Source organism: Tiliqua scincoides, chromosome 10 (genome assembly GCF_035046505.1).
Source record: "Tiliqua scincoides isolate rTilSci1 chromosome 10, rTilSci1.hap2, whole genome shotgun sequence".
NCBI lineage: Eukaryota > Metazoa > Chordata > Lepidosauria > Squamata > Scincidae > Tiliqua > Tiliqua scincoides.
Window position 1 is genome coordinate 8,698,270 of NC_089830.1, and position 26,738 is coordinate 8,725,007.

Genomic DNA, 26,738 nt, shown 5'->3' on the forward strand with positions numbered 1-26,738 from the left:
AAGTGACGTTTTCAGGCCTTCCAGAGGCTGCAGAAGGCCCCTGGGCATGACTGGTGGGGGGGGCATTCTGTGGCCCTGGTCCTGGGCAGCACAGGATTGCCACTGGTCCTGGTTGTCAGGTTCAGAGTAGCACCTTCTGGATGCTGAACTGCCAGACAGTGTTAGTCTCAGAAGGGCTTTCAAGCCTCGTTGAGAGTATCTTTGGAATCTGTGCCCAAACTTCCTATAATATATCTGGTACAGCATAGCTTTGACTTTAGAGCAGACTTAAAACACCTGATGTAGCAAAGTGGTCATGGAACTGAACTGCAGTTCAGGACCAGTAGTGGATCTGCCATTAACTGAATGGGGCAAATGCCCTGGGCACAGGACCACACGGAAGCCTTACTGAGGCTCCCCGACATGGTCAGAAACTGTGCTTCTGGTTTGCAGGAAGCACAGTTTAAGACTGCAGGAAAGCCTCAGACAGCTTCTCTAATTGGTCCTGCAGCTGTGCGAGGCTCCGTTTCGTTGCGGTGAGTGGGGGGCAGCATCTTGCGGAGGGCGCCATCGCAAACCTTTGCCTCAGGCATGGGGCTGGGGAAGCCTGCCAGTGTTCAGGACCCCACTAGATTGAATCTTGCCCCTGTCATGAATTTCAAGATTTGCCTTAGGCAAGCTACTCTCAATCTCTGGCAGGCGTGTCGCTCCAACAAACTCTTCATCCATTTGCATTTAGTCCCACACTAAATGTGGGGGTCCACATTAGGAAAAATGGAGGTTTCACCTGACTTTCTATGGATCCACCTGACTTTCTATGGAGTGTATGGACTTTCTCCATACACTCTGAATGGGAAAAAAAAACCTCTTGCGACTACAGAAAGGAAGGGGTGGCCGTGGTCATTGCTGAAACCTTCATAGGGGTATGCAGACACTGAACGGTTTCTGCAGCAATAGCAGGCACAGAGTATGGATTCAGTTGGCTAAACCGGAGCCTGTTTCTTATTCTGAGTGAAGCATGCCACCCTTGGGTTAGGAATTGGACCCATCTGAACTTCCCACCTCTGGACAAGCCCGCAATAGCTTGACACACAGTGAGAAACCAAAAAACAAGGTACTAACTATCTCCAGAACTATTAAGAGTCCCTGAAAGATACATCTCTAAGTGCAGGAATGCTACTTCTGAGTCTGCATCCCCCAAAGAGCAAATTCAGCCACTTCTGAGGGTGGGAACAGCAGCCTTTTATGATACATTCACAAGCACCTGCTTCTCCCTTGGTAGGAGGCAAAGAGTACCAAGGAATAAGGATAGGCTAAATTGAATGCTGCAAGCAATCCAATCTCAGGGCCCAATCCTATCCAACTTTCCAGCACTGGTGCAGCCACAATGCAGCCCAGGGAAGGGCAAAAATGTCCCCATACCCTGAAGAAGCCTCTGTGACTGCCTTCCCACCACAGGATTCAGTGCACACCCCATTGGCACAGCTGCACAGGCACTGGAAAACTGGATAGGATTGGGCTCTCACTTCCCTCCCCCATTGCCCCCAAGCCCAGTGACTCCATATCACACCAAACACCCTCAGCTTTTCCGGAGGACCTCTCTGTGTCCCTGGATGTTAGAAACCACCAACGCGATCAAGTGGGTTGCAGTCTTTATTTTTACATTTTCTGAGGCATAGAGGTGGGAAGACATTTTTCTTCCCACCTCTAGTCAAGAGGGGCTCCTCGCAGCCCCAGGAGGCTGCTGTTGTTGCTGGTGAGTACAATGAAAGCCCCTCTCACCCCTGGCAATGGCACAATCCTGGGAATCACATCGCAGCCTTCCCCCCTCCCTGCCCCTTAAAGGGGCAACGTCAAGCTTTTGCCTTTGGGTTGGGGCATCACACCACAACACAACAGAAGATCGAGAGCTTCTGGCCTAGTATCAAGTCCAGTGTTTCTCAAACTGTGGGTCAGGACCCACTAGGTGGGTTGCGAGTCAATTTCAGGTGGGTCACCATTCATTTCAATATTTTATTTTAATATATTAGACTTGATGCTGCCATGGCAGGTGACTGCATCTGGGGAAATATTACAGCTCTGTACTTTTAATTCGCTACTATGTATATGCTTTTAACAATGATAGTAAATGGAACTTATTCCTGGGTAAGTGTGGGCAGGATTGCAGCCTAGGATTGTTAAAAAAATTTTCTGCTTCATGATGTCACTTCCGGTCATAAGATCACTTCTGGTGGGTCCTGACAGGCTCTAGTTCTAAAAAAGTGGGTCCCGGTGCTAAACATCTGAGAATCACTGATCTAGTCACAACCACTCAGCCACTGTACTCCACCACTCTCTGTGAACGATCCTAGAGTTGATCCATTTTTATTCTGCAGTATGCAACCCAAACTACTCTTTATCATCATTCACTAGGGTCTCATTTTCTTGGCTGTGGGAAAACATAAGGCTACTTTGGAAAACATTCTTTTCCTTCCCAATTGTCTCATGGACACCCAAGGCAACAGGTAAGGGGCAACGGAGATGAGTGCCCCCTCCCAAAAGGCCAGAGAAGAAAGGCAGCTCCTAGAACAGGTTTACAACAGCCAATCCCTGGGTGCTGGAACAGCAACCAGTCCCTAGGAAGAATTCTGATTACTCTGGAGACATATATTTTCAGAATACAGTGGGCCCTCAGTATCCACGGGGGATCTGTTCCAGGTCTCAGAAGGCCTCCAGAAGTCTCTGAAACAAACCAGAAGGCACTTCAGGTTGTATCTGGGAGGTCCTGTGAGACCCTCCAGGTGGATTTTATTATCTGTGAAAACTGGTATCTGCAGCATGGGTAGATCCGAGGGAGGGGCATGGGTGTGTGCCCCCCCCAAACTGTTGCACCAGCAGAGAAGGGCACCCATCGGGATAGGAAGCAAAGTCGCACACTGGGGAATGCCCACTGGGCATGACTTCGGTGCCAACAGAGCCTAGCCGAAATGGGAACACAGGTCTGCCTGGCAGGTCCAGGAGGGACCCCAGGTCTAACCACCCAGCAAACGCTGGCTACAGAGGCCACAACTTGGAGCCCAGGTCTATCAGGCAGGTAGATCTGTGCTCCAAGTCCAGGCAGGAGCCCAGATTTATCTGCTTGGTTGACCTGGGCTCTGGAGTTAAGGTAGTGCTCATGTCCCGTCCTGTCCCCCAACATAAAGACACTGGGTCTGCCCCTGATCCACAGGGGGTCTTGGAATGAATCCTTCACAAATACTGAGAGCCCACTGCCATATACTGAAAACTGTGGAAGCTGAACCCATGGATGAAGAGGGACCACTATAATCGAATTTCTTGCACAAAGAGCAAGTGAGGCAACTGCACAAGCTGGAGCATCTGATCAAATGGTAGGGAAATTATTTTTCACCACCCATCAGAATTTAATCTTTTTAAGGTAAGTTGTCAGCCACTTTCAACAGGTAATTGAGGGTATTCCTCTCTACTGGCTCTGGCTGGGACATGGTTTGCATAATTGTGTAAGACTAAGTTGTACATAACAACATAACTGTAGGGAAAGAGAGGTGATGCAACAGCATTGGTCTTTCTTGGGAGGTCTGAAATAGAAGAAGTGCTGCTGCTCCACCTTGAATCTTATACAGTGATGACAAGGAAAAAGAACCACCCAAATTCTAGTCATGCCCAGAAGGACTTTCCCTTGGCAATCAAGTAAGGGCAGCCAGACCCCCCACCCCCACACACACACCTTCTAGTTGGAACAACTAGATAGAACATCCCTCCAAGGGAAAATAGCAACTGTAGGGTTACAACTATGGAGTGGGACTCCTCCCTCTGCAAAATCCATGCATTGTCTTATCTACACCACAGATGCAGCTGCCAGAGAACTCATGATCCTCCCTAGTAGGCCACCAGTGCCATGAGAGCCCCACTCAGCCACAAAGCTTCCTGGGTGACCTTGGGCCAGTCACTATCTCTCAGCCTAACCTACTTCACAGGGTTGTTGTGAGGACAGAAGGAGAGAGGGAACTGTGTGCTGAGCTCCTTGGAGGAAGGGCAGTATAAACATGTGAAAAATAAATAAAATAACTATTGAAAGAACAAAAGGCATGTAGCTCAGTGGCAAATAGAACTTCCTCTGAGTGCAGAAGGTCCCCAAATTCAATCCCTGGCACCACTTTCAGGTGAGGCTGGAAAGGACCCGTCTTTGGAAACTTGGAAAGCTGTTATCCATGAGAAGAAAGAACAGATGGTCTAGAATAGACCAGTAGTCTCCAAACCACAGCCCATAGCTCAGCCAATGATCATGTCAGGGCACAGCACTGCTGAAGCCTTACCCTTCCAGCGTGAAGTCACCTGTTTTCACACCATGAATTTGCAGAGCCTTGTACCAGACAATTCCATTGCCGATCATCCCAGGAGGCCCTGCACCCCCATTTCCCAGCAGAATCATTTCAACGGTGCAAGGCTCTGCAAATTCACTGCACAGAAATGGGTCACTTCACGCCGGAATGGTAAGGCATTGGCACCGCTGCACCTGGATGCAATTCTCAGATCCAGCCTGTGGGCCAGAGTTTGGGGGCTTCTGGTATAGATGGCTAGATAGACTGGTGATCCGACTTGGTAGAAGGCAGATTTATACATTCCTGTGAGCATGGAACGCTCAGACACTAGGAAGGAACCCTGGAAGCTCCTTTATCCAGAGGCAGGTCATTTGTCATCTAGCTCAAAATTGTCTGCATGACCGGTGACTGCTCTCCAGGGTTTCAGGTAGGGTCCCATCCCCCCCCCCAAAAAAACCCCTGGAAATGCAAGCAAAGCAGATGTTCTGCCAATGAGCCACAGTCCCATCCCCTCTGCTACAGCGTGTCTGTTTGCATCTTGAGCATGCAGAGAGGACCAAAGCCACACAGGGAGCATTTAATGCACTTGGGAAATCCCCATTTTCCACATACAGGCACCTCTCATTTTAAACAGGTTTGATTTGCATGGTGTAAGGCCCAGCAACCATTTTCCCTGCCTGGCAACCATCTTCTGTGGTCTCCCCGCCCCTGGGAACTGTCTGCTTTCCCACTGAGCTGTTCCCAGGAGAAGATGAGAATACAGGACCGAAACAATGACCTGAACTGCAGCTGCTGGATATTATGAGAATGAGATAAGATGCACCGTGCTTATCAACTTGGCTGCATCTGCTTGATAGCTCTTCTCCTCTGGGAGTACAGTTCTTCTCCCATGGGAACATGCCTTGCTGTACCACTTTAGCAGTAAACACCCAAGTCTATATAAGCCCATGAATTTGGCCATTGCTTTCCCCCCAGGTTTTGCTGATGTACCAAGCAGGCTGCGTAGCTTGGTGGGTCATCTAGAAACATTGCAAGTCTTGGCGGGTCATCTAGAAACAGAACTGGAGATGCCTCTCTATGTCAGGAGGACTCCGGTAAGTTGATGCTCTTAGATTTCAGATAAATAAAGCTCTTTCATGACAACCTTGGACTAGACCTGTTTCTTCCTTGGACCCCAAAAGAACCTCTAGCCCAAAGTCAGAACTAGGGCTCTGTCACCAGGGCCCAGTCCCAATGGCCAGGAGTTCCTCAGGAGCAGGGGACTCCTCAGGGGTACAGGCCTCCTCGGGGGTAAGGCCTGCGTACTGCCAGGACTGGAGTCCCAGGCAGGACACCTACATGGGAGTAGGGCCTAGCGCCAGCTGGGAGCAGCAAGCAGCCAGTGGCCAGAAGGGGTGGAGCTAGTCAAACCCAAGGCTGGCTTCATAAGGAGCCTGGGAAGCCTAGAGAGAGTTCGCTCCTCTCCAGCGGGTTGTAAGGCCAGAGGGAAGGTCAAAGGGGATAGCCACCCCGGCCTAACTGGGAAAATCCAGACCCCCAAAGGGGTTGTGCTTACTTCAGCCCTGGAGAGAGGGGGCCGGGAGGGGGATCTCCCAGACCGAGGACCCACCCGGGCCCTGGGGGTGACTCCAGGACAGCTGGGGTTACAGAGACAAGGACTCACAGCCAACCATACCCCAGGGTGGCCAGCTGATTGAAGGACAAGCACAGAGGTACCTGGGGTCCTCCTAAGGCCAGCTAGTCTGACCCCAAACAACAGTGCGGCAGCTCTCGAGAACTCCTACCTCTGGCCAAGAGACACCAGTTGGAGGACTCTGCCTGGAACCGCAAGGGAGCGGGAAGGGTCGGGGAAAGAGTCTATCAGATGACGACGGCACGAGTCTGCGTGAGGTACGGTGGCCTGTGACGTAACAGGCCCCATGAATGTAAAGCGGCTGACGCAAGTAGACCATCTGTATCTGTATCTGCCTCTCGTCCTTTTTTTCCGCCGCCGACCAACCCTCATCTACAGGTTAAGCCCCCCGCACTCAGTAACGCATCCAGGGGTGGGGCCTCCTCCCGCCATGGACATTACAGGCCCTGAACACGTTTTTGAAATAACACACTCATTCAATTAATGTATGTGGAACCTAATTTATGTGGGCAAATTTCTGAAACATGGTCAACTTTCCCACACACTCCCACAGCACAGTCGAGTGCCACGTGTGTGATGGCATTCATGGAGCTGCAGCTTATCACTTTCTTGGTTTCCTTATGTGATATCTTAGCTTTCACCACTACTTTCTCAGCCAATGACATCTGTAGTCTCAACCCTACCTCTACACACCATTCTTGGGCAAGCAGAAGTTGCTAGTCATCAATGTCTTGTAGTTAATGACTTTTTCCTAACTCGTACCACTTACATACATTCTTATGATAATTATGTGTTGATTTTTGAGAATGTAAGCCCTGTGTAAAATGAGAGGCACCTTTACTGGAAGGGGGGGGGGAGGTATTGCCCACTTGCAATCTCTCCTCAGAGGCTGGAAGACAAGCAGGTTAAGCAGGAAGGACAGGCAACAGCTTTCCCACCTGCCATGCCAGTGGAGATGGTCACTTCCGCGTAGGGCTGTTTGGATGAAGACGTATCATAGTCTGAGACACCGTTGAGGGCCTCAACGCGGATGGTGTAATTCACGCTCGGCAGCAAGTTCCCCAGGGTGACCACTCTGTCCACCAAGCCCTTTTGCTGTGGCATGAAGCTCACACTGTTTCCACACGGTTCGCACTGTTGCTGAGAAGCGGAGGAGCGGCAGGTGCACAGGAGGTTGTAGGTGATGTCACTACGGCCGCCCGAGTCCAATGGTGCGCTCCACTCCAGAATCAGCATTGACTTCTTTAGACTATAGCGGAGGTTTCTGGGAGCTGACGGGGGCCCTGCAAGCAAGACAGCTGGTCAGGCACAGTTGCTGCACAATAGCAAATTCCATTGGAATCTCATTTCAGAAAACCACTAGGAGGCCAGCTACAAAGCAAAAGCAGAGGGTCATTCTGCCTCTTGTTTGCTTACCTGGAGTGGTAGCTTCTAAGAAGTGAGTAAAAACATAGTAGCATCTGCCTGGTCTTCTACAAACCTCCCTCCTTCTACAGAGGGAGAAATTCTGTAGGAGAAATTCCAGGTCCTGGGGGGAGGCAAGAGATCCTGTGCAGCAGGAGGACTGGGCTGCTTAGCTATGAACAGTTTTTGGGTTTTTTTTTGCCCTCACCCCCATGGGCCAATTAATTAAGTTGCAATTTCTATGTACCCCTAAAAAAGAAAGATGTCTTACGGGTGCAAGGTGCAGAGAGAGGGTCCGACGGAGCTCGGGCATAGCTTGCCTGGCAGAAGCAAAACATGGAGCCTTCCTGTTGTGTGAAGCTGCGGGGAGGGCAGGGGAAGCACTGTGTGAGCCGAGACGACTTCTTATAATAACCCGGTGGGCACGCTGTAAGAAGACAGGAAGAGGGCAGTGGAGCCAAGACGACTGAAGACCTTCTGGGGCAAAGCAGTTTGGCAAGAACTGCCCAGGAGCCTGAAAGGGGACAATGCTGCAGAAGACAACACCTGGCCTGAGCTAGGGGTGCTCAGCAGACCATTTTTTTTGCTAGGGGTGCAAGCAGACCATTTTTTTTGCAGAGGCCTGTTGTGAAACCGAGTGAAGGCAAACAGCAAAAGCTTATTAAGCAGGCCTGTCAGTTTTGGGGGTATTTGGCACCTTGATATTTGCATTACATGACTTACATTAGCAACCCCAGGAAAAACTAGCAGAGCCCTTTTGTGGGCACACACTGCTTGGGGAAAGCAGTTTGGAGGGGGAAGATGACATCTTCCACCTTCTTGTGCATACTAGACACTCTTTAGCAAGTATTTAATTATGAAGAGGTTTCAATCAGAAAATCTGAGCCTGCCATTAGAAAAGAAATAAAAAGGAAAGACTTGGGGGGGGGGGGAAGAGAGAGAGAGAGAGAGAGAGAGAGAGAGAGAGAGAGAGAGAGAGAGAGAGAGAATGTAACTCAGCTGATCAGGGGGTTAAAGTACCTTTCCTATGAGGAAAGGATAGAGCTTTGGAGGATTTTTAGTTCTGAAAACAGACAGAGAGACAGACAGACACACACACACACACACACACACAAAATATGGATGAAAGATCTACAATTATAAATCAAATGGAGTGTGGGTTTGAGAGAGATCTCACAACAACAAAATTCAAGGCCACCTGATGAAACTGTAAGTTTAGGTGGACCAAAAGGATTAATATTTCACAAAATCCATTTTTAATCTGAAACTCACCATCGCAAGATGCGGTGATGGTGCTGGCTTTCTTAGATGGCTTTAAAACATACAGCTAATAAAAATACTTAGCACTCTGAACGTGCAAAGCATTATCCTGATACCTTCCTTATAGCAACCTGGTAAGGTAAGTATTATTTCCATACTGCAGCTGGAGCTGAGAGGGAGTGACTTGCCTACGGTCACCTGAAGAGTTAGTGGCAGAGGCAAGGTTCACACAGGCAAAGCTGCCCTTCACAGGTCATGACCGCTGCATGGCTCCCGGCAACTGGAGGCATCCTCTGGAAAAGTCCATCACAGGTTACAAGACATGATGTGTATGTGCAACCTCCTGGTTTTATAAGTAGGCTACCTCAGAATGCCAGATGCCAGGAAAGGCACCAAGATGCACATCTCTTATTGTCATGGGTGCTCCGTGAGGCATCTGGTGGGTCACTGTGAGATACAGGAAGCTGGACTAGATGGGCCTTTGGCCTGAACCAGCAGGGCTTTTCTTATGTTCTTATGAATTATTGTCTGGCTACACTTTGGTAGCTTCCAATAAACTAGTTAATAAAGGGAAAACACGCGTATAGTAGCCCTGTAGGAAGTCACACAATCAGCCCCCATCTGCCCCAGGCAGCCTCCACCCAGTATGCACAAAATGTGAGCTGCCTTGCCCATGCTTGCCTTGCTGCAAGACTCCGGGCTCAATGCTATCCAACTCTGCAGTGCTGATGCAGCCCTGATGCAGGAATGTTCCCTTATGCTGAGGAAGCCTTCCGTGACCGCCCCCCCCCCCCCACGTTGCAGGATGTCGTGCATGCCCCTCTGGCACACCTGCATCAGTGCTGGAAAGTTGGACAGGACTGCAACCGCCTTCCCCCATTCTGCCTCCCCCCTCCCCCACATTCCTCCTACTGCCCCCCCCCCACCAACTTATTGTATTTTGCAGTGGGTGGCATGTCCATTGGCACACATGCAGCCACCAGCCACATGTGCTGACTGCCTTGTTGAGCATGCTGGTGGTGCATTCCTTCCACCACCAGGCTGGCTTGACCTGTGGCAGAATACTTAATTGAGACTGGTTCCCAGATCTAATAAGGGAACTGGTATGAGACTGGTTCCCAGATCTCATGCACAAGACTTGTGCGCATTTCAATAAACAGACAAACAAGGTCACCCGAGAACGTCCTTGCTTCCCTATTCCTGAAACAATGTCACCCTTGGTTGGAGTGTTCTCTTGCCACAGCTCTCAGATTAAAAGATTTTACCACGAGCTATAAAACTTGAGTGAATGTAGGTGGATGGAGCTTTCTGGGGACCAGGCCACACAGAATGTGGCCCGTAACGCAATCTGGCTATTCACCCACATTCCGATCCAGCTCATGCCAGCACATGGATGACCTTGACAATTACTCAGAGGGACACAGCACAGCCTGCACCAAAGCAAAGAGCATGGCACAGACTGCTGTGAACGCAACGGTTAAAATAAAGTTCACCTGGAGTGAGAAGAAAGGAAGGCAATGAGATGGCAAATGTCACCGCTGTGCAAAGACAGAACTTTTCCCATCTCCTCCTCTACATGCTGTGCTGGTGCTTCACGCTGCCTTATCGCACAAAGAGTAATCAATATTTTGCAGGCAGTGAGCATTCCAGTGAGCGGAGAGCCCCACTGGGTTGCAGAGGAGGCCACTTCATCCCCTCCCTCTGTACTTGGCAGGAAGAGAACAAAACAGCACTGAAGATCAATACATGCACCATTCAACGTAAAGAACCAGATTTGTTCACTGGGCAGGGTATACCATTAAAATGGCTCTTTCAACTTTGCGCTCGGAGAAGATTGGACACTCATTTTTCTCCTGCAAAAATCTCTCTTAATGAATTGCCTGCTGTACTTTCCAACTCCCACCACAACCCAATGTGCCTTTTCATCCATTCAAAACCTCTGTAAGGTAACATGTTGGGACGGTTTGGCCCTCAGAATTCTTAGTGTGTCGCAGTGACAAAATTATCAGATGTTGACTTTCTCTCAAAACCCTGCTAGACCTTTCACAGGAGAAATTAAATGTAAAGGAACAGCACAGAAGACAAACTCAGCCATTCTGATTACAGGAGAGTCTGTGGAACTACTTGACACAGGATGTGGTAACGGTGCCTTTAAAAGGGGATTGGATAGATATCTGGAAGAAAGTCCATCACAGGTTACAAGCCATGATGGGTATGGCAGGAAGCTGAACTAGATGGGCCTTTGGCCTGATCCAACGGGGCTTGTCTTAAGATCTTAGAAGATATGGGTATATACACATGCATGCGCTCTCTTGCTCTCTCTCTCTCGCTCTCTCTCTCTCTCTCTCTCCCCAACATGGACCAAAAAGTTATCCTTGCATTCAAGGACTGAAAAGCTCCATGAGAACAGACTTCTTTTAAGAATGAATATCTACCAGCTCAGTACTCATTTGGCAACGCGCAGATACTTCCAGAATTTGTGCAGCAGGGAGAAAGGTGTCCATCAGGCAGCCAAAGATTCATAACCCTAAGTTTTACTAGCGTTGTACAAACAAGCAGGAAGGTGTGTCATTTTGGGGGTCATTTATTCTTAGAAGGAAATGCCAGAGAAATTTATGCGCTCCTTCACTACGATTTCCACCCCCATAATTATCTCAGACATGGCATGTCACATACAATTCCGGACAATAATTATACAGAAGCTTCACAGACTCTCCAAAACAATATTTTGAGAAGAAATATATGGCAATAAGATACATTCATTCTCTTGCACTCGCACACTGATAGCATGAAGGAGAACAAGAGGGAGGCACCATGAAGATAGAATGTCCCCCAGCTCATACTCTGAAGAAATGACTCTGGGCCCAATCCTATCCAATTTTCCAGGGCCGGTGCAGCTCTGCCAATGGGGCTTGCACTGCATCCTGTGGTGGGGAGGCATTCAAAGAGACCTCCTTAACGTATGGGAACATATGTTCCCTTACTGTGGGGCTTCATTGCACCTGCACCAGTGCTGGAAAACTGGATAGGATTGGGCCCTTTTGTGAGTCACTGCCAAATGAACAGGTCCACCATCTCCTTGTTCAACTCTATGATGTTCTTGGCAGAAGACATTTCTCCTTTGTGGAAATTACACCTTTCTTTTATAGCCAAAGTGCTACAACTTCAAAGGTGGAGCCTGTTGCCGTTTCAGAAGTGCTGACCTCCACAGTTCATCTGCACAAGGCAAAGACCCCTGGTGGACCATGGAGTTGATGTAGGCTAGTTAGGGACCCACACGGGCTATGTAGCAGGTTCCTGCAGCCGGTTGGCCTGCTTAAGTTCTCCCACAAGAATCAGATGATCGCATCTTTGGTTGGAGTGAGTGTGGGCTGTGTCTGCAAAGTGTCAGGGCAGCACAGAACAAACCCACAGGCTATGCTGAATGCTTGCCAACTTCAGAAACAAATGAAAGAGCAGAACAGAAGCCCTGGCAGTCTAGAGCAGGAGTGTCAAACTCATTTCATACAGAGGGCCGGTTAGCATTCATGCTGCCTACTGAGAAGCGGAAGTGACATCATTAAGCAGAGAGTGACATCATTAAGAACATGATGGCCAGAAAAAAGCACTTTGTTCTCACATAGAAACATAACCTGCAAATGACCAGAGAAAATGTGCAAATCTTATTCATATTTTCAAGATATGAGAGAGCCCAAATCACACTGGGACAGCCCAATAATAAAGGGGATCAGATAAATTGCTTCCAGGGGCCACATTTGCCCTGTGGGCCTTATGTTTGACACCCCTGGCCTGGAGATTCCCCCACTGCTGAGGAAAGAAGCCCTGACAATGAAGTATCTCTTCTTAAGAACAGAAGTCACACAACTTCCCTTCCCAAGTCAGAAATCAGTAGGGCAACTCAGAGGCTGCCCAGCGGGCAACCACAAGCAATTTAGTACTAATCCCCAGACTGTGCTGAAATAGGGAAAAACCAAGAAAAAGTGTTCAATTTAAAAGGCACAGGGATCCAGAAAAGCCTCACTATTGCTTTGTCCAAATACAGTGGACAAAATTGCAAGGCTGTTCTATTAAAAATAAAGAAATCAGATTTTTCTAAGCTCTCAAAACCAAGGGAAGCAGCCCAGAGAAACAAGAGAACAACAATTTCTTGATGATGTAACCTGGACACCCCATAAAACTGAGTGAAGAAGTGGTGATTCCAGAAGTTCCCTAGCTTAACCTGGAAGTTCCCAGGGAAGCCCAAATAACCTCATTCCTCACTCTCAGCCACTTGTCACTCACTGCTCACTCTCTTGAGAAAACTACTATAATCATAGCCTTGCAGACAAGCTTACACCCATTTTGAGCTAGCCCTCAAGCAGCCCAATCCTAACCCACACTGGAACAGAGGCACTGAGTAGTCTACACCATATCCAGAGCAAGTTAGGAGCAGGATGGAGGTCTTCTGGGGGGGGGGGGGAAGGAAAAATTTATTCCCTTACCCCGTGTAAAACTCCAGCCTGCCCAATGGGGCTTCTCAGATCTGTGCCAGCAATATCGCTGGCGCAAGTTCAAGAAGGCCCAGGTAAGGCTGACGGGTAGTGGCACTGCTAGGGGGTTCAGGTTGCATCGGATGATGCGCACAGGGAGGGGACAGCACTACTGGCTAAAATTTTTAAACCATGTTATTTTCAAACAATACCATTATGTTATATATCAATCAATGTGTAATTTCAGGCAGAATGCAATGAAACAAACTGCACTGAACTATCTCTATTCTATCAAACGTTATAGCCAAAAAACCAGCAGGGGCTGGGCAATTGTGTATCACCACACCCACAGACCTGGGACATTGCCCTGCCTACTGCATGGGAGGAGGTCCATTATGGGGGTGATGCACTGGGAGGGGGTCTATCATAGGGGTGACATGCTGGCCTCCCACACCAGGTGACACAATCCCTAGTGACGCCACTGCTGTCAGGCCCCGGATGAGTCTTAGGATACTGCAGAGGTCTCCTCCACCAATCTCTCCCTCCCAGGCCTGATCTGCACCCTGATCCTCCCACTCAGAAACACCCCCTCCTCACCCTTGTTCCACCTTGCCCCAGCCCATGAGCCACTCAGCGCTTCACTCACCTCCGATGGTGGGCATGAGTGGGGATACAGCACTGGTGGGACAATGCAGGCCTTCCCATCAGCACTGACTGCTCACTAGTCATCACAAACATGCTTTACTGCTGCGCCAGCGCTAGAGATAGGATTGCATTCTTAATCTACTTGGCTTGAACAGGGGCCCAGATTTAGGGAGAAGTTAGTTCCTGGAGGTGCCCAGTTCCGTGAGTCCAAATATCGGTTGATCAATCATCAGGAAGAGTTTATGGCAGGCACATAGACTTCCTTGGTGCTTTGCACCTAGCACAGGGCTATCCCGCAGATGACAGAAAAGATGCAGGGGGCTGTGGCAAACAGAGGCAGGATGCCTTTAACCCCAAGTCTGCTACCACTGCCCCTCTCCAACCTGCTGCAGATGGAGGCAACAATCCAGGCCCCGGCCCCTTTCGTCTCAGTCCTTTCTCACATGGTCTGGGAGCAATCCCAGCACATTGCAGGCTGACCATTTCATTATAAGAAACATGTGAAGAAAGACTGAGGTTAAGGAGGTGGGGAAATGGGTTGTTGCTGCCCCTGCAGAGTGAGGGGTCTCAAAGTACGAATGAGATGCTTTAGGCACTGGAAAACATTGCAGGACTAGCTGAGCCTGTCCCAAAGGCTCCACTCAAATGGCAATGGAATCAGACCGCTGGCGCTTGACATCCAGAAGGTCACAAAGCAGCTTTTCAACTTAACTCTGGGAAAAGGCAACAGGGCTGCGGGGAAGCAGCTTCCACAATGGAGCCTCATGAGGTTTTCGAAAGGTGGCTGGTTCCTGAAGGTTAAGTTTAAAGAGAGCAAGGGGAGAGAGATCTGGATAGCAATTTACACTTTGCCTCCACAAATCTTGTCTAATGATTACCAGTCCGCAATTACACACAGAATAATTATGCTCCTTGACACTTCTACTGATTTCATCAGCCAATTAAAGCTAGTCATAAGAATCCCTTGGCTTAATCAGCAGAGCAGACAGAAGATTCATGTTCTCTCTCTCATCATCCTCATCATCCAGTACAGAACTCGGTCACAGGCTGAGCACAAGCGTTTCTCCCCATTCATCTACCAACCCATCCCTGAATGCATCCAACACATCCTTGCCCTTTGCTAGGGCAAGAGCCGCTGAAAAGCAATAGATGCACTGGGGTAGGGGGAGAGATGGGGAGTTGGGCGAAGAGAAGCTTCACATAGCGATGCCATGCACCTCCAGCTTCAGAGGAAGGAGGACCAGCAAAGGAGAAGTGGGCAGCAAGGCAAACTCCTCTGGTATGCTTTGTGGACTATTCAATTCCTTTTGAATTTAGAAATGGGCTACCCCAGAATGCCAGGTGCAAGGGGGTGGCAACAAGATGCAGGTTTCTTGTTGTCTTGTGTGCTCTCTGAGGCATCTGGGGGGCCACTGTGAGATACAGGAAGCTGAACTAGATGGGCCTTTGGACTGATCTGGAGGGACTCTTATGTTCTTATGCTGCAGCTGTGGTCCATTCTCTGCCCTCTCTGATGGTCCATGGGGAGTGCTTGCTCACCAAGATCCTGGAAGTGATCAAAACCAATCCTTTTTTTCTGAGGCCTGATGGACCACTTCTCAGAATCTCACAGATCACCTGTGATCCACAGAACACAGGTTGGGAACCAGTGCTCTAAGGCCATCACTACCCCTACACAGGAAGTTGCCTCTACTGTGTAAGTCCATCTTGAGTCAACACAGCCTGGTAGTAGCTCTCCAAGATTTCAGACAGGGGTCTTTCCTTGCCTTACTTGGAGAGGCCAGGAACTGAACCGTCTCCTCCCCGCTCACCTCACAGCCTTGCGTCGGCTGAGCTCTGCCAACACAAGACTCAGCCCACAAGCCACCACAGAGGCCGGTTTCAGCCTCTGTGTGCCAGCGCACCTCCGTGGGCTGGTGCAGCTTGCTCCCACAGAGGCACAAACATACTTTACAGCACATTTGTGACCCTCCTAGGCTGGTGCAAGGGACTTGGGCCAGCCTAACTCATTGTTAGGATTGCGCTGCATGTGAACTGAATGTCATTTTGAACCTAACTAATCCGACTAACATTCTATATATGACTAAAGGCGCAATCCTGACTTGTGCTAGAGCAAGCAGGCTTGCAATGAGTCCAGCGCAAGTTTAGGGCCAGAATTGGCACAACCCAACTTTCCCCTTACCCCGTGTCGTGCTACACTGGCCCAAATGGTGTACTTGGATCTGAGCCACCTCAGGAGGTGGAACAAATTCAAGTAGAGCACAGCAGTCAGAGGCTGCTCCGTGGCACTTGGGAATGAGGCCAGGATCTGGCATAATCACTGGATCCTGCCCCCACCTCCTGCTACCCACCCACACACCCTCCCCCTGCCCCAAAATGCTTCTTTCCTGCCCGCCCCAGGAACTGCCCTTCCTGCCCTTACTCTCAGGAAAGTGTGGTTAGGATTGCAGCCATATGGAGATAAATGGAGCTTTCTTCTGGTGTCTTTTTTCCCCCAAGTCTGCCAATGAAAATAGTGGGGACAGGTGAAGGCTGGGTCCTATAACTAAGCCCCTCAAGCTTTAGGGCTGCCTCATTATGAGAAACGGATTGAGGTTTTTTTGTTTTGTTTTGTTTTGCAAATAAATTACTAGTAAATAAATAAAAATATTTCTTTCCAGATCACCTTTCTTTAAAAGTCTCATAAAGCTAGGTGGGTCCTGATAGAGTGTCATCTTAAAAAGTGGGTCCCGGTGCTAAAATATTTTGGGACCACTGTTCTAAGCAGTAAATGATATGGGCTCTTCCCTATTACTTTATGTTCACAGAACTGCCCTGCAGAAGATGAAAACTCAGATGCGGGAGGGTTGATCTCTGAATGCTGAACAACGCTGATCTCTGGGGCACAACCCCCAAAAGCCTCTCCAGCACAAGCCTCACTGGAAGTAAAACGGCTTTCCCAGAAAGCGCTTGCAGTCAGGGTGACCCTTTCTCCAACAAGAAGACACTCTTACAAACAAGAAATGGAGGCATTTTTGCAAAACTGGCAAGAGCGGGAGCCGCTTTCCAAGTCCTTCGTGAAATCGGTTCAAAGTCCCATTACCTCTGACCAGATCACACCCAGAGGCCTGGGAAGCTAATTAGATCTTCACGGGCTGACAAAGAGCATTTGACTGGCAGGTGAGGAGGCGAGGCCGCTCCAACAAAAGCGCACGGCTATTTCTCCAGCAGAGCCTGCCTTCCTGCCTCAACGCCAGTGGAATGCTAACGCAGAGAGCCAACTCCCTCCGTGGCTGTCAAAGCCGGAGACGAGCACATTGAAATGGAAGCTCTGCTACAGCACAAATTTACACCCCTGTCAGAAGGAAGTGGTGGACAGTTATTTCTGGAAATGGATCTCCATCATATTAATGGGATGGCTGGTTGAAGTTGTCTCATTTGCAAGAAACCCAGCTGGTAAATATTAACCTTGGGTGTCACTTGAAGTCTCCTTGTTGAGGCTGCTGTGTGAATGGAAGAAGAAAGGGGGGGAAGTGTCAGGCACTGCTTATACGCTGGGTTTCCTGTGGCACAAAAGTACGTACCCAGAATAGTCCACTAAGGTCCTCTTTCTTCATCCAACACAGCAATACCTCGACTTTCATCCACTTGACTTTGGTCGAATTCCGACAACCTTTATTGGCATCATGACAACCTTTATTGGCATCATTGACTTTGGTCACTCTGCTCTTTCAGCCATTTTAAATTACAACCACATTTCAAACTTCGTCCACATACTTTCTTCTTTCGTCCAATTTCATCCAAACTTCTACAATATTGACATCACTGTGTGTGGCTGCACTCCTGCAATGCCCCAAGCCCTCAAGGTGCATGGTGCAGCATGAAAAAAGGAGTGGGCTCAGTGCACTGCTTGCCCAAGCACCGGTGAGTACCAGCCCCAAGCCCAACTCCCTTGGGGCTCATGGGGCTGAGCCAAGGCTCAGGGGTCACATGGTTCAGCAGCAAGCAGCCAAAGAATCTGCAAAGGGGAAGGCAGAGTCCAGCAAGGCAGGGTGACACGGCAGCTGAGGCGTACCTCAGCAGATGCCTGTGGCAGGCACCCCACTGGAGAACACGCCATGAAGTCAAGGAAGTGGAGGCCATGGTTCACTCCATGAAAAAGGTGGCCAAGCTCTGCAGTGCAAGCCAAGCTCTGAAGCCTGGCAGAATGCACTGTGGTGCCAAGAAGACGCAAGTGGCTGTGGATCACGATTGGAAAAAGGCACCAATGTTCACTGCAGAGGCAATGCTTTAACATGCATCCATTTTTTTACTTTCATCCATGCTCTGGCCCCTAACCAGACAAAAGGGAAAGTTATTCCTGTACACGTGGAAGGCATGGGAAATTTAAGGAAGGTGAGGGAGAAGGGGCAGACAGGAAAATAGAAACCAACAGTTCTGGTCAGTTGCATAAAGATTGTTGGAATCCTTGAGACCCATCACTCTCACCTTCCACAGGAACAGGATTTGAGACTCGGGACCAAACTACACTTTATAATAAACCTGTGACTTTGGCCTCCCCTTTTTTTGTAATTCAATAGCAGTGTAGTAGGGGGGCTTTGGTTCTTATCTTCCACTGCAACCTCTTCATCCAAAAGGGACACACACAAAAAAAACATGCACAAACAACAGACTTATGAATTTATCATAATCTGTAGTTTGGCCCTCAGATAAGTGCAGCCTATTGCTAAGAACAAAGTTATCAATACATTTGACAGACTGTCTATTTTTGCTTATAAAACTTGGTGAAGCAGCCCATCCACTGAATCAATCAATAATCAATGTGTTTTGTAAAACTGACACCCATTGTTTAGTGCTAATTATGAGGGTTAAAATGTTTATTTACTTCAACTGCCATTCTATACATGCTTACCTAAGACCAATTAAACTTAATGAGGTTTACTCCTGAGCTGACATGACTGAGGCAGCACTATTAATCACTTGTGGTAATCAATCAGAAAAATTTCAACCGGATAAAGCAGCTTCTTGTAAACTTTATTTTAAAGTCACCTTTTCCCCCAAACAATTTGTGGGAACAGAGCTGTCTTGCCCCACCCATGCCTTTAGGAAAGGCACAAGAATTGGGAGGGGGCAATTTCCTGGAAGGTGCTGGGTTGTGGAACAGCTTGGGCTACTAGGTTCCATCACCCACCTGCTGGACTCAGCTTGGATGCTGAAGCAGCAGTCCACTCCCCCAGGAAGGTAAGATGGAATTAGCTGTTTGATGCATTGGTCAAGCAGAAGTTTTTTGCCCCCCCCCCCACTCGATTGACTGCTGGTCAGTCTTCACCAACTGCATGCTGCATGTATGAGTAGTGGTCTAGTAGTAGATATATTGGTCACAACCGAGGGGGCAGCTAAGGTATGGGAAGCAAGGGCGGTACATGACTGGCAAGTGAAGACTAGCAAGTGTCCTGTATCATTCAAGGAGTGAGGAGCGGATTCTTGGACCAACCCCTAGAGACCACATGACATCAAGGAAGTGCAGGGGATCCTCTCTTGGGTTGGGTAGCACCAGCACCCCAAAGGCTGAATGGCTTGGGGGAAGGCGACCTACAATTGGTTCCCCTTACCCAAAAGGGTGGTTGGGAAGAGCAGGGGTTAGCTTCGGTCCATAACCCTCTTGGATCCAGGGTTCCCATAGCACCCATGTGGCTGAGAGCTTAAGTTTTACTTGTGATGCTGAGGGGCTCTTTATCTGGTTGAGTTAGGTTAGATAACACTGCTGCAAATTCTTACTTGTTTATTACAGTTGTTGCCCCTCGACCCAAGTCTATGTCTCATGTCTTCTTCAGGCATGAGAGTGATAGTTGCAATAGCACCTGCTTATCCACAGATTTGACCATCCACAGATGCCAAGCCCACAGCTGGTGGGCCTCAGAGGGCCTCCCAAATGCAAGTGGAAGTGACTTCTGGTTTGCACTGGTGACTTGCGTTCTGCATTGGCTTTGGGTGTCTTCAGGCAAACTTGAATAGTACAGTTGTAAAGCCTAGTTGTCACCTCTCCTCTCCACTGACTACTGTATGAACGATGGATAAGAATGCCCCTCCCCCCGTCCACCAGATACATGGGATGAAAGCGGCCATTGAAAGAAAGCTGGGAGACTTTCAAGTCTGCTTCCTTATTCTTCCAAAATTAGGCTTCCAAGTTTAGAGGAACCAAATCAAAAAGAAACTCAGCCACGGAGAAGTCTCTCCATAAAGCCAGCCAAATATGCAAAATTAAGGAACATTTATCAGGCACTGTTCTGGAGAGGATTAATCGGAACTCGGCTCATTCTCCAAGACAGAAGCAAGAGAGATCTGCTGCCTGAGCGGTTTTCTTGATTTGTGTCTACTTTTCATTTTTTTTAAAATCACATTTCACTGAAAAAGAACTGCTCCCAAATGGGGGTAGGGGAATGTGCTCCAAGCGCTCTTGGAGATCTGAAGCAAGACACAACTACAAAGCCGTGCATTTGTCCAGTTGTTGCACAAGATCTGCTACACAGCTTGGGAGGGATGGGCTGGAGTCACAATGCAACTCACAGCGCCCAGGGAGTGGGGATGGTTTTTGCTTAATGATAGTTTGATCTTTGCTGTGGATGTTAAGAAGTCTAAGAAGATATTGCATTTCATTATCTTTTGCAGGGTCAACTGTAAGCCAATTTAGGTTTTGCAGCCGATTTCACAGAATTGGGCCCCACACTTTAGGGGGCGCTGTGCAGGGGTGGCAAGTGGATGAGCAGCAAGTGCAGGGGTGGCCCACTGCTGCAGCCAGGATCACATTGGCCAGGAGGCCCATGCAGCAGGTGGAGTGTCTGCTCCTGTGGATCGCCTGCCCGTCCACCCGTTTCCCTGTGGCCCAAAATGGGTCTCAAGGAAGCAGTCAGCAGTGACATCATCATGTCACCACCACCTACTTCTGAGTAGTACTACGCTTCGTGCCTATGGCTCATCAGGGTGAGGGGGCCCCCTACATAAAAACCGGTGCTGCATTAGGTCCCACAGCTCCTTAGGCCAGTCCTGATAATTTGGTTCAGATTTCTCCCTCCTTCGTCGGTACTGATCAGCCCAGAGATAAAGGGGGGAAACATCAAGAATCTAAACAAGCTTTATCAAGCTTCAACCCAATTTACAGATCACATGCAATGGAAGCTGCATACAGAAAAGACTTGCTGTGTTCACCTGCTGCAATGATGGCCAGTTCAGGGGGTTTTTTCAAAGAGGGAGAGAGGTATGCTTCAGAGCCCCCCACCTCCTCTCTCAAAGCTTCCAAGAAATACAGCAATCAACTGTTTTGGCTTCTACACAAGAAAGGAGAGTGCATCACACCAAGTCAGAGCCTCAGTACATCTAACTCTGCATTGCCCACAGTTACTGATAGCAGCTCTTCAGGGACTTTCCTAGCATTACCAGGACTGAACCCGAGATCTTCTGAATGCAAAGCACATGCTTTGCTATCGAGCGACAGCCTTCCCACCAGGAGCAACTGTCGTCACCAAAGATTCAGGCCAGAGCCATCAGCGTTTGTCATAAAGCCTTTTAAAGTTTCCCTACTTCAAATTACGGTGTGCTAACAGCTGCCTCGAAAAAAGTGGTTCTAAACCCTTCAGCTCAAAACTATTTGGTCTGACAGCAGCTGCGGCATCGGAGAGCAACTAATGACCCACATTCTGCAGAAGGGAGAAGAAGCTTAATCGTGTCCATTAAATCACTCCGGTATTTTTCCTGGGAGGGTATAAATTATGTTGCTCAACACAAGAAGCGAGTTGGGTCATTAGCAAGACTGCGGAGAGTCTGGGCAAATCCCCCCCCACTCTAAACAGACGGAGAGAGAATGCACAGGCACCAAACACCCCCTTCATTTTTCAAGGTGATGGGTGTCAAACACCTTTCTTTAAGGGCTCATCCCCAGCCAAGCACCGTTCTTTGTACCTTCCAGAAAGGGCCACCAAGACAGAGTGCTCAAGAGGCTTGTTTCCTGAAAGGAGACTGCCCAGTTTCCAAGTTGTTGCATATTCAATCAAATGAAGCACCTCCAAAGGACAGCAGAGGCTTTAAGAGCCCTGTAGAAAAAGCAATGTGGCTTCACTCCGAAATTTCCCTGGATCTCTCTCTCACACGTACACACACGTACACACACACACACACCCAACTTCATTCTAGGCCTACCCCAAAGCCAAAAAAGGAGAGAGGAAGCCAAGACACAGACGGTTATGGGGTGTATGAAGATGGGTGATGCGGTCAATTCTCTGAGCTCTGTGGACAGCCTTTCAGAACCTTGTGTCTCCAAACAGCACAGGACTCCCATAAAGCAGCGACAACCCCCATCTGCTCCTCAGAGTTTAGGGTCGCTTACAGTGGTCCCTTGCCATCCGCCGTCTTGGCATCCATGGACTTGACCATCCGTTGATGGCAGGGAGACAGTCTGAGGTGCTCACAGAAGCCAGTTCCAGGTCCCTCCAGATGCTAAAATATTTTCAAATATTAAAAAATTTTTTTTTTAATGTTTTAAATGTATTCCTTACCTTAGTGTGCCAGCTGCAGAGTCTCTGGTGCTCCCGAAAGCCACTTTTGGGTCAAGCTGAGGCCTATGACCCCTCCCTTGGTCCTGGAGCACCTCCAAATGCACTGCAGAAGTGTTTCCCAAATGCTTCTTGATGCATTCTGAGGTGTACCACAGCCAAGGAAGGGGGTACCGTGGGGTCTAGGAACAGATCCCCCGCAGACACTGAGGGGCTACTGTACAACAAATGGAGCCTTTGTACAACAAATGGTGCTGCACCAAACAGAGACATTGCCTAAAGGACAGCAGAGAGAGGACTGCTTTTACCTTGGCACTCACCGCCCACTTCTTCAAAGCCAGCGCTGCAGGTGCATTTCCCGATGGGGACCAGCCACTCGCCCTCTGCGCTGCAGTGCATCCTGGGAGGGCTATCCATATCCACTTCAGAATGGCTGACACAGACACCCTTCACTTCCACCAGGGTGGCAAATGCCGACTCGGCCACCATGTCAGGAAAGACGGCCAAGTTCTGCACCGTGGAGAGGCACTTTTTGTAATAGACCCGCACAGAGACCAGAGCGACGCAGGCCCCCATGTCCTGGAAGCCCAGGTGGAAGCCCCTCTTGCTGAGATGACCGATTTCCCTCAGCTCCACGTTCAGCTTCATCTTGCGCTCCCCCAAATCACCCTGCGTGAAGCTCTCGTCGGCCGCGATCGTGTCTATCTTGGTGTGCTTCAGCTCGCTGATGCTGGGGCCCAGGTCAGAATTCGACTCTGCATAGTACAGGTTGAAGGTCTCTTTGCATGTTCCCACGACCCCTGGGATGCTGTTACAATCCCTCAGAGTGAATTTCAGCTCGATAAATATCCTCTGGCCGCCATGCCTGGCAATCCAACCCGTCTGCAACCAGTTGTTCTGGTTCGGCTCCATCACGTTGCAAATCTGGTAGGTGCGAATTGGCTTGAAGTTCTCATCCACCCCACTAATTTCTTCCCACTGAAGAAGATACAAGTGACATCAATTACAACCCAGAAAGGACAACAGAGCAATGAGTAGTCCTACTACAAACTACAAATACATACTAGAGTAGACTACTACATACTACAAATGAGTATGAATGCCATTGGAGTCAGTATTTTGCAGTCCTTAAACATCTATAACCAAGAGAACTGGGACATGCAGAACAACTAGATACCAAGATTAATCTATGGAACACCTTGCCACAGGATGTTGTGATGGCATCTGCCTTTAAAAAGGGATTGGATAGATTTATAAAGGAAAAGTCCATCACAGGTTACAAGCCATGATGACAATATGAGACAACTAGGTTTTAGAGGTAACCTGTCTGAATGGCAGGTGCAAAGGAGTGATAACAGGTATCATGTTGTCTTGCGTGCTCCCAGAGGCATCTGACAAGCCACTGTGACATACAGGAAGTTGGACTAGATGGGCCCTTGGCTTGATCCAGTGGGGCTCTTCTTATATTCTTAGGGTGCATGGGACACTACACATTCCAGCAGTTAAAATTAACATGGTGCCCCAGGCAGACAAAGAGGGGCAGTTTTTCATGCCTTATCAGAAACTTTCTTGGCAGTGGCCTGGAGATCAATATCCTTAATTAGTTTATCTGCCCTAGAAGCCTATGACTGCCTACAGACCATGGATTGTCACCAAGGGAGACACAGTGATTGGTCTTGTTTGCTGATTAAGAAAACAATGTAGAGACAAGGGCCAGGAGCTCCAGAGACTTGCCAAATACCCTATGCCAGGCATGAATGCCCAGTTATTCTGCTTTGAATGTAACCATGTGCCTGAGAGCAGTGGCTTTGATGGGGAAGCCACCACACTCTCAAGCATGCACAAAAGCAACTACAGAAAGTTATCTTAGGAGATTCACAACAGCAAAGTCATTGATGGAGGGGGTTATTCCAAGAAAGACCAACTCAGGCTCCTCGGAGGGCAAAGCCCAGAAAGGCAGCTCTGTCCCCTCTCCAGTCTGTACTCCAATGGTAAGGCCTGGAGGGGAATTGCCTCCTTGTGGGCAATAGCCTCTCCTAAATTGGTGAGAGGTCGGGGGTTGTTGCTAATATCTCCTCTCAGGCAAGAGAGTAGTCTTTGTTCTACACCTGACATGTACTCCTTAAGGTGTCAGGTTGTGATGGCCAGGCTGATGCAGTACTCATGTGATCCCATGAGGTTTCCCACACACCTCATGGTGTGACACCACATGTGCTGGAAAGCTGGTCCCTCATCACTCCTTATCTAACAGGGTTTTGTTTACCCATTTTCCTGTTTTGCACAGAAAAAGACATTTCCAAGAGTGTACAGACCAACCACTGTTGCAAGAAAAGGCAGCCCAGAGTGCTGCTTTGCAAAAACATCCTAAAAGCAAAATGCATGCTAACCTTCCCCCCACCCACAAAAAACCACTCCTAAACAGACACCACACCCACATCCCTGCAAATTGCAGGCATTTAAACTTCTGAGCAACAACACAAGGAGTTCTTCTGGTGCCTGTAGCAAAAGCGGCCTGTTGTGAACTGACTGGCAAAAGCAGATACTTAAGAAATTGTACCAGACTAAACTGCAGTGAAGCCCCCCACAGAGGCTTGCCAGAAGCTGCCTGCAAGACTCCCCTTTTACCTTGCTTGGTTTGTTTTGTGTTCCTCAGCAGGGAATTATCGAGCAAGACCTGGAAGGCAACCAACACACTCAGAGCTTGGTCTGCCTGCCCTTGTTTTCTCATTACTCGAAACATGTTGCTGTGATGAGCTAGTCTATGTTTGTCCCATTCCCTTGGCACAATCAATCAATCTCCTTGCACAAGCTCAGCTCCTCTCACCTGGGCTCACGAATAGCTGCTCATATCAGTGTCCCGCCGTTAAGTACTACATCACCAGGGAAGGATACCGTGGTCCCTTCCAACCACCCGGTTTGCAAGCAGGATTGGTTCCCAGGCTGTGAGTTCCATGAAGCTCCTCAGAAGACAGCTGCTCCAGACCAGCAACAGTTGGGATGCCCAGCACCTCCTCCCCCAGTCAAGCATCAAGAGAGAATAAGAATTCTATCTTGAATTCTAGAATAAGTACGGCTCCTGGAAGTTTGCAGATAATTCCCGAGCCCAGGAAGGATATATTGTAAGTTGGTCAAATACAGAAATGTCCCCCAAGCCTCTGTACCTGCAGATCCCATATCCACTGGTTCAATTATCTGCAGTTCAACCCCTCCCCAATCACGCACCCCCCCAATCTGTGGTTGTAGCCTTCCTGTTACAGTCTCCTGTATCTTGCTGGCTCTTTGCTGTCTGTAAATGCAAACAGGAAGCACTCACATGAAGTGAGACGGAGGGCTGAAAGTGAGACGGAGGGCATGATGTTTATCATAGAGTTCAGTGCCATGTTGCTTTCAGCCCGCCAACTTGCATCCTGTGAGAGCTTCCTGCTAGCATTAACAGACAACAATGAACCAGAGAAACACAGGAGACCCCGTGACAGGAAGGCTGCTTTCACAAGCAGTTAAGTCATTTGCACAATGGGTGATTTTTTAAACTGCTTTTTGGAGGGCTCACTGCTATCCCTGGTTTTCGGTATCTGCAGTGGCAGCTGGAACATAACCTCCGCAGATACCGGAGGACACCTCTGGTTGAAAACCTGTGGGCCTGGACAGTAGTACCACTCATGAGAGTCCAGAAAGAAACATTCATGAGTCAACCCAGCACAGGCTTGGCTAACACAAAGAAGAGCAGTACACCTTGACTACAAGAATAGCACAGAAGAAAGAGTACCATGGAATTGTCACTTACCCCATTTGCTGGGTGTGACGTCCAGCCCAGTTCTGCTTGCGATTCCTTAGAATCCAGTAGAACCACTGCATGGAAGACAGAAGCGTTAGAAGGACAGGAATGCATAGACGAGTCTGTCCCTGAACTCTCACTCACAGTAACATCCACCACAAGGAGAACGAGGGCAGAGAAATGTTGGCAGAACCAGGCAGACAGCATTTTTCACAAGTACACATACCAGAACACTGCACTAGGATCCATTGGAGACTTGCCAAGCTGTTTGATGGGCTAAATCCCAAGCCAGACATCCCCAGGGCCTAAAACAGTCTAATACAATGGTTCCCAAACTTTTCAGCTCCGCGACCCATTCCATCCTCCATAGTGGGTCACGACGTAATGATTCCCCTAGTGCTGCGATGCCTTACTAGGAAGGCATCTAGAGGCCTCTTACTAGAGGCCTCTTCCAGGTCATGCTGGCATGGAGGTTGCACAACAGTGGTGTGTGACAAATGGTACCCACAGGAATAGGAAGGAGTGCTATTTCATTCTCCCCCCCAAAACTGGTCGTTTCCCTCTGCCCAGTATCCTTCCGCTTTCCTACACGGAGATGTTGTTGCTTGTAGCGTGACACACACACACACACACACACACACACACACACACACACACGGCAGGCAGCCACACTGCTATGTCCCTCCACACATTTAACTGATCAATGCTGGACAGGCTCCATCCCACACT

General features: G+C 48.9%; 1 protein-coding gene across 5 annotated transcripts in view; it reads right to left on the reverse strand.

Moving 5' to 3' along the window:
- The window catches only part of EPHA10 (EPH receptor A10), a 47,390-nt gene extending 21,315 nt beyond the window's left edge, over positions 1 to 26,075 (reverse strand). For all 5 annotated transcript variants that reach the window (XM_066638468.1, XM_066638467.1, XM_066638466.1 and 2 more), the window contains exons 1-4: positions 26,019 to 26,075; positions 22,543 to 23,212; positions 7,607 to 7,762; positions 6,870 to 7,214 (exon numbers count right to left, since the gene is read on the reverse strand). In XM_066638468.1, the coding sequence (XP_066494565.1) occupies positions 6,870 to 7,214; positions 7,607 to 7,762; positions 22,543 to 23,146 (1,105 nt within the window). In that variant the 5' untranslated portion in view covers positions 23,147 to 23,212; positions 26,019 to 26,075. The remainder of the gene's footprint in view (positions 1 to 6,869; positions 7,215 to 7,606; positions 7,763 to 22,542; positions 23,213 to 26,018) is intronic.
- Positions 26,076 to 26,738: the final 663 nt, after the last annotated feature.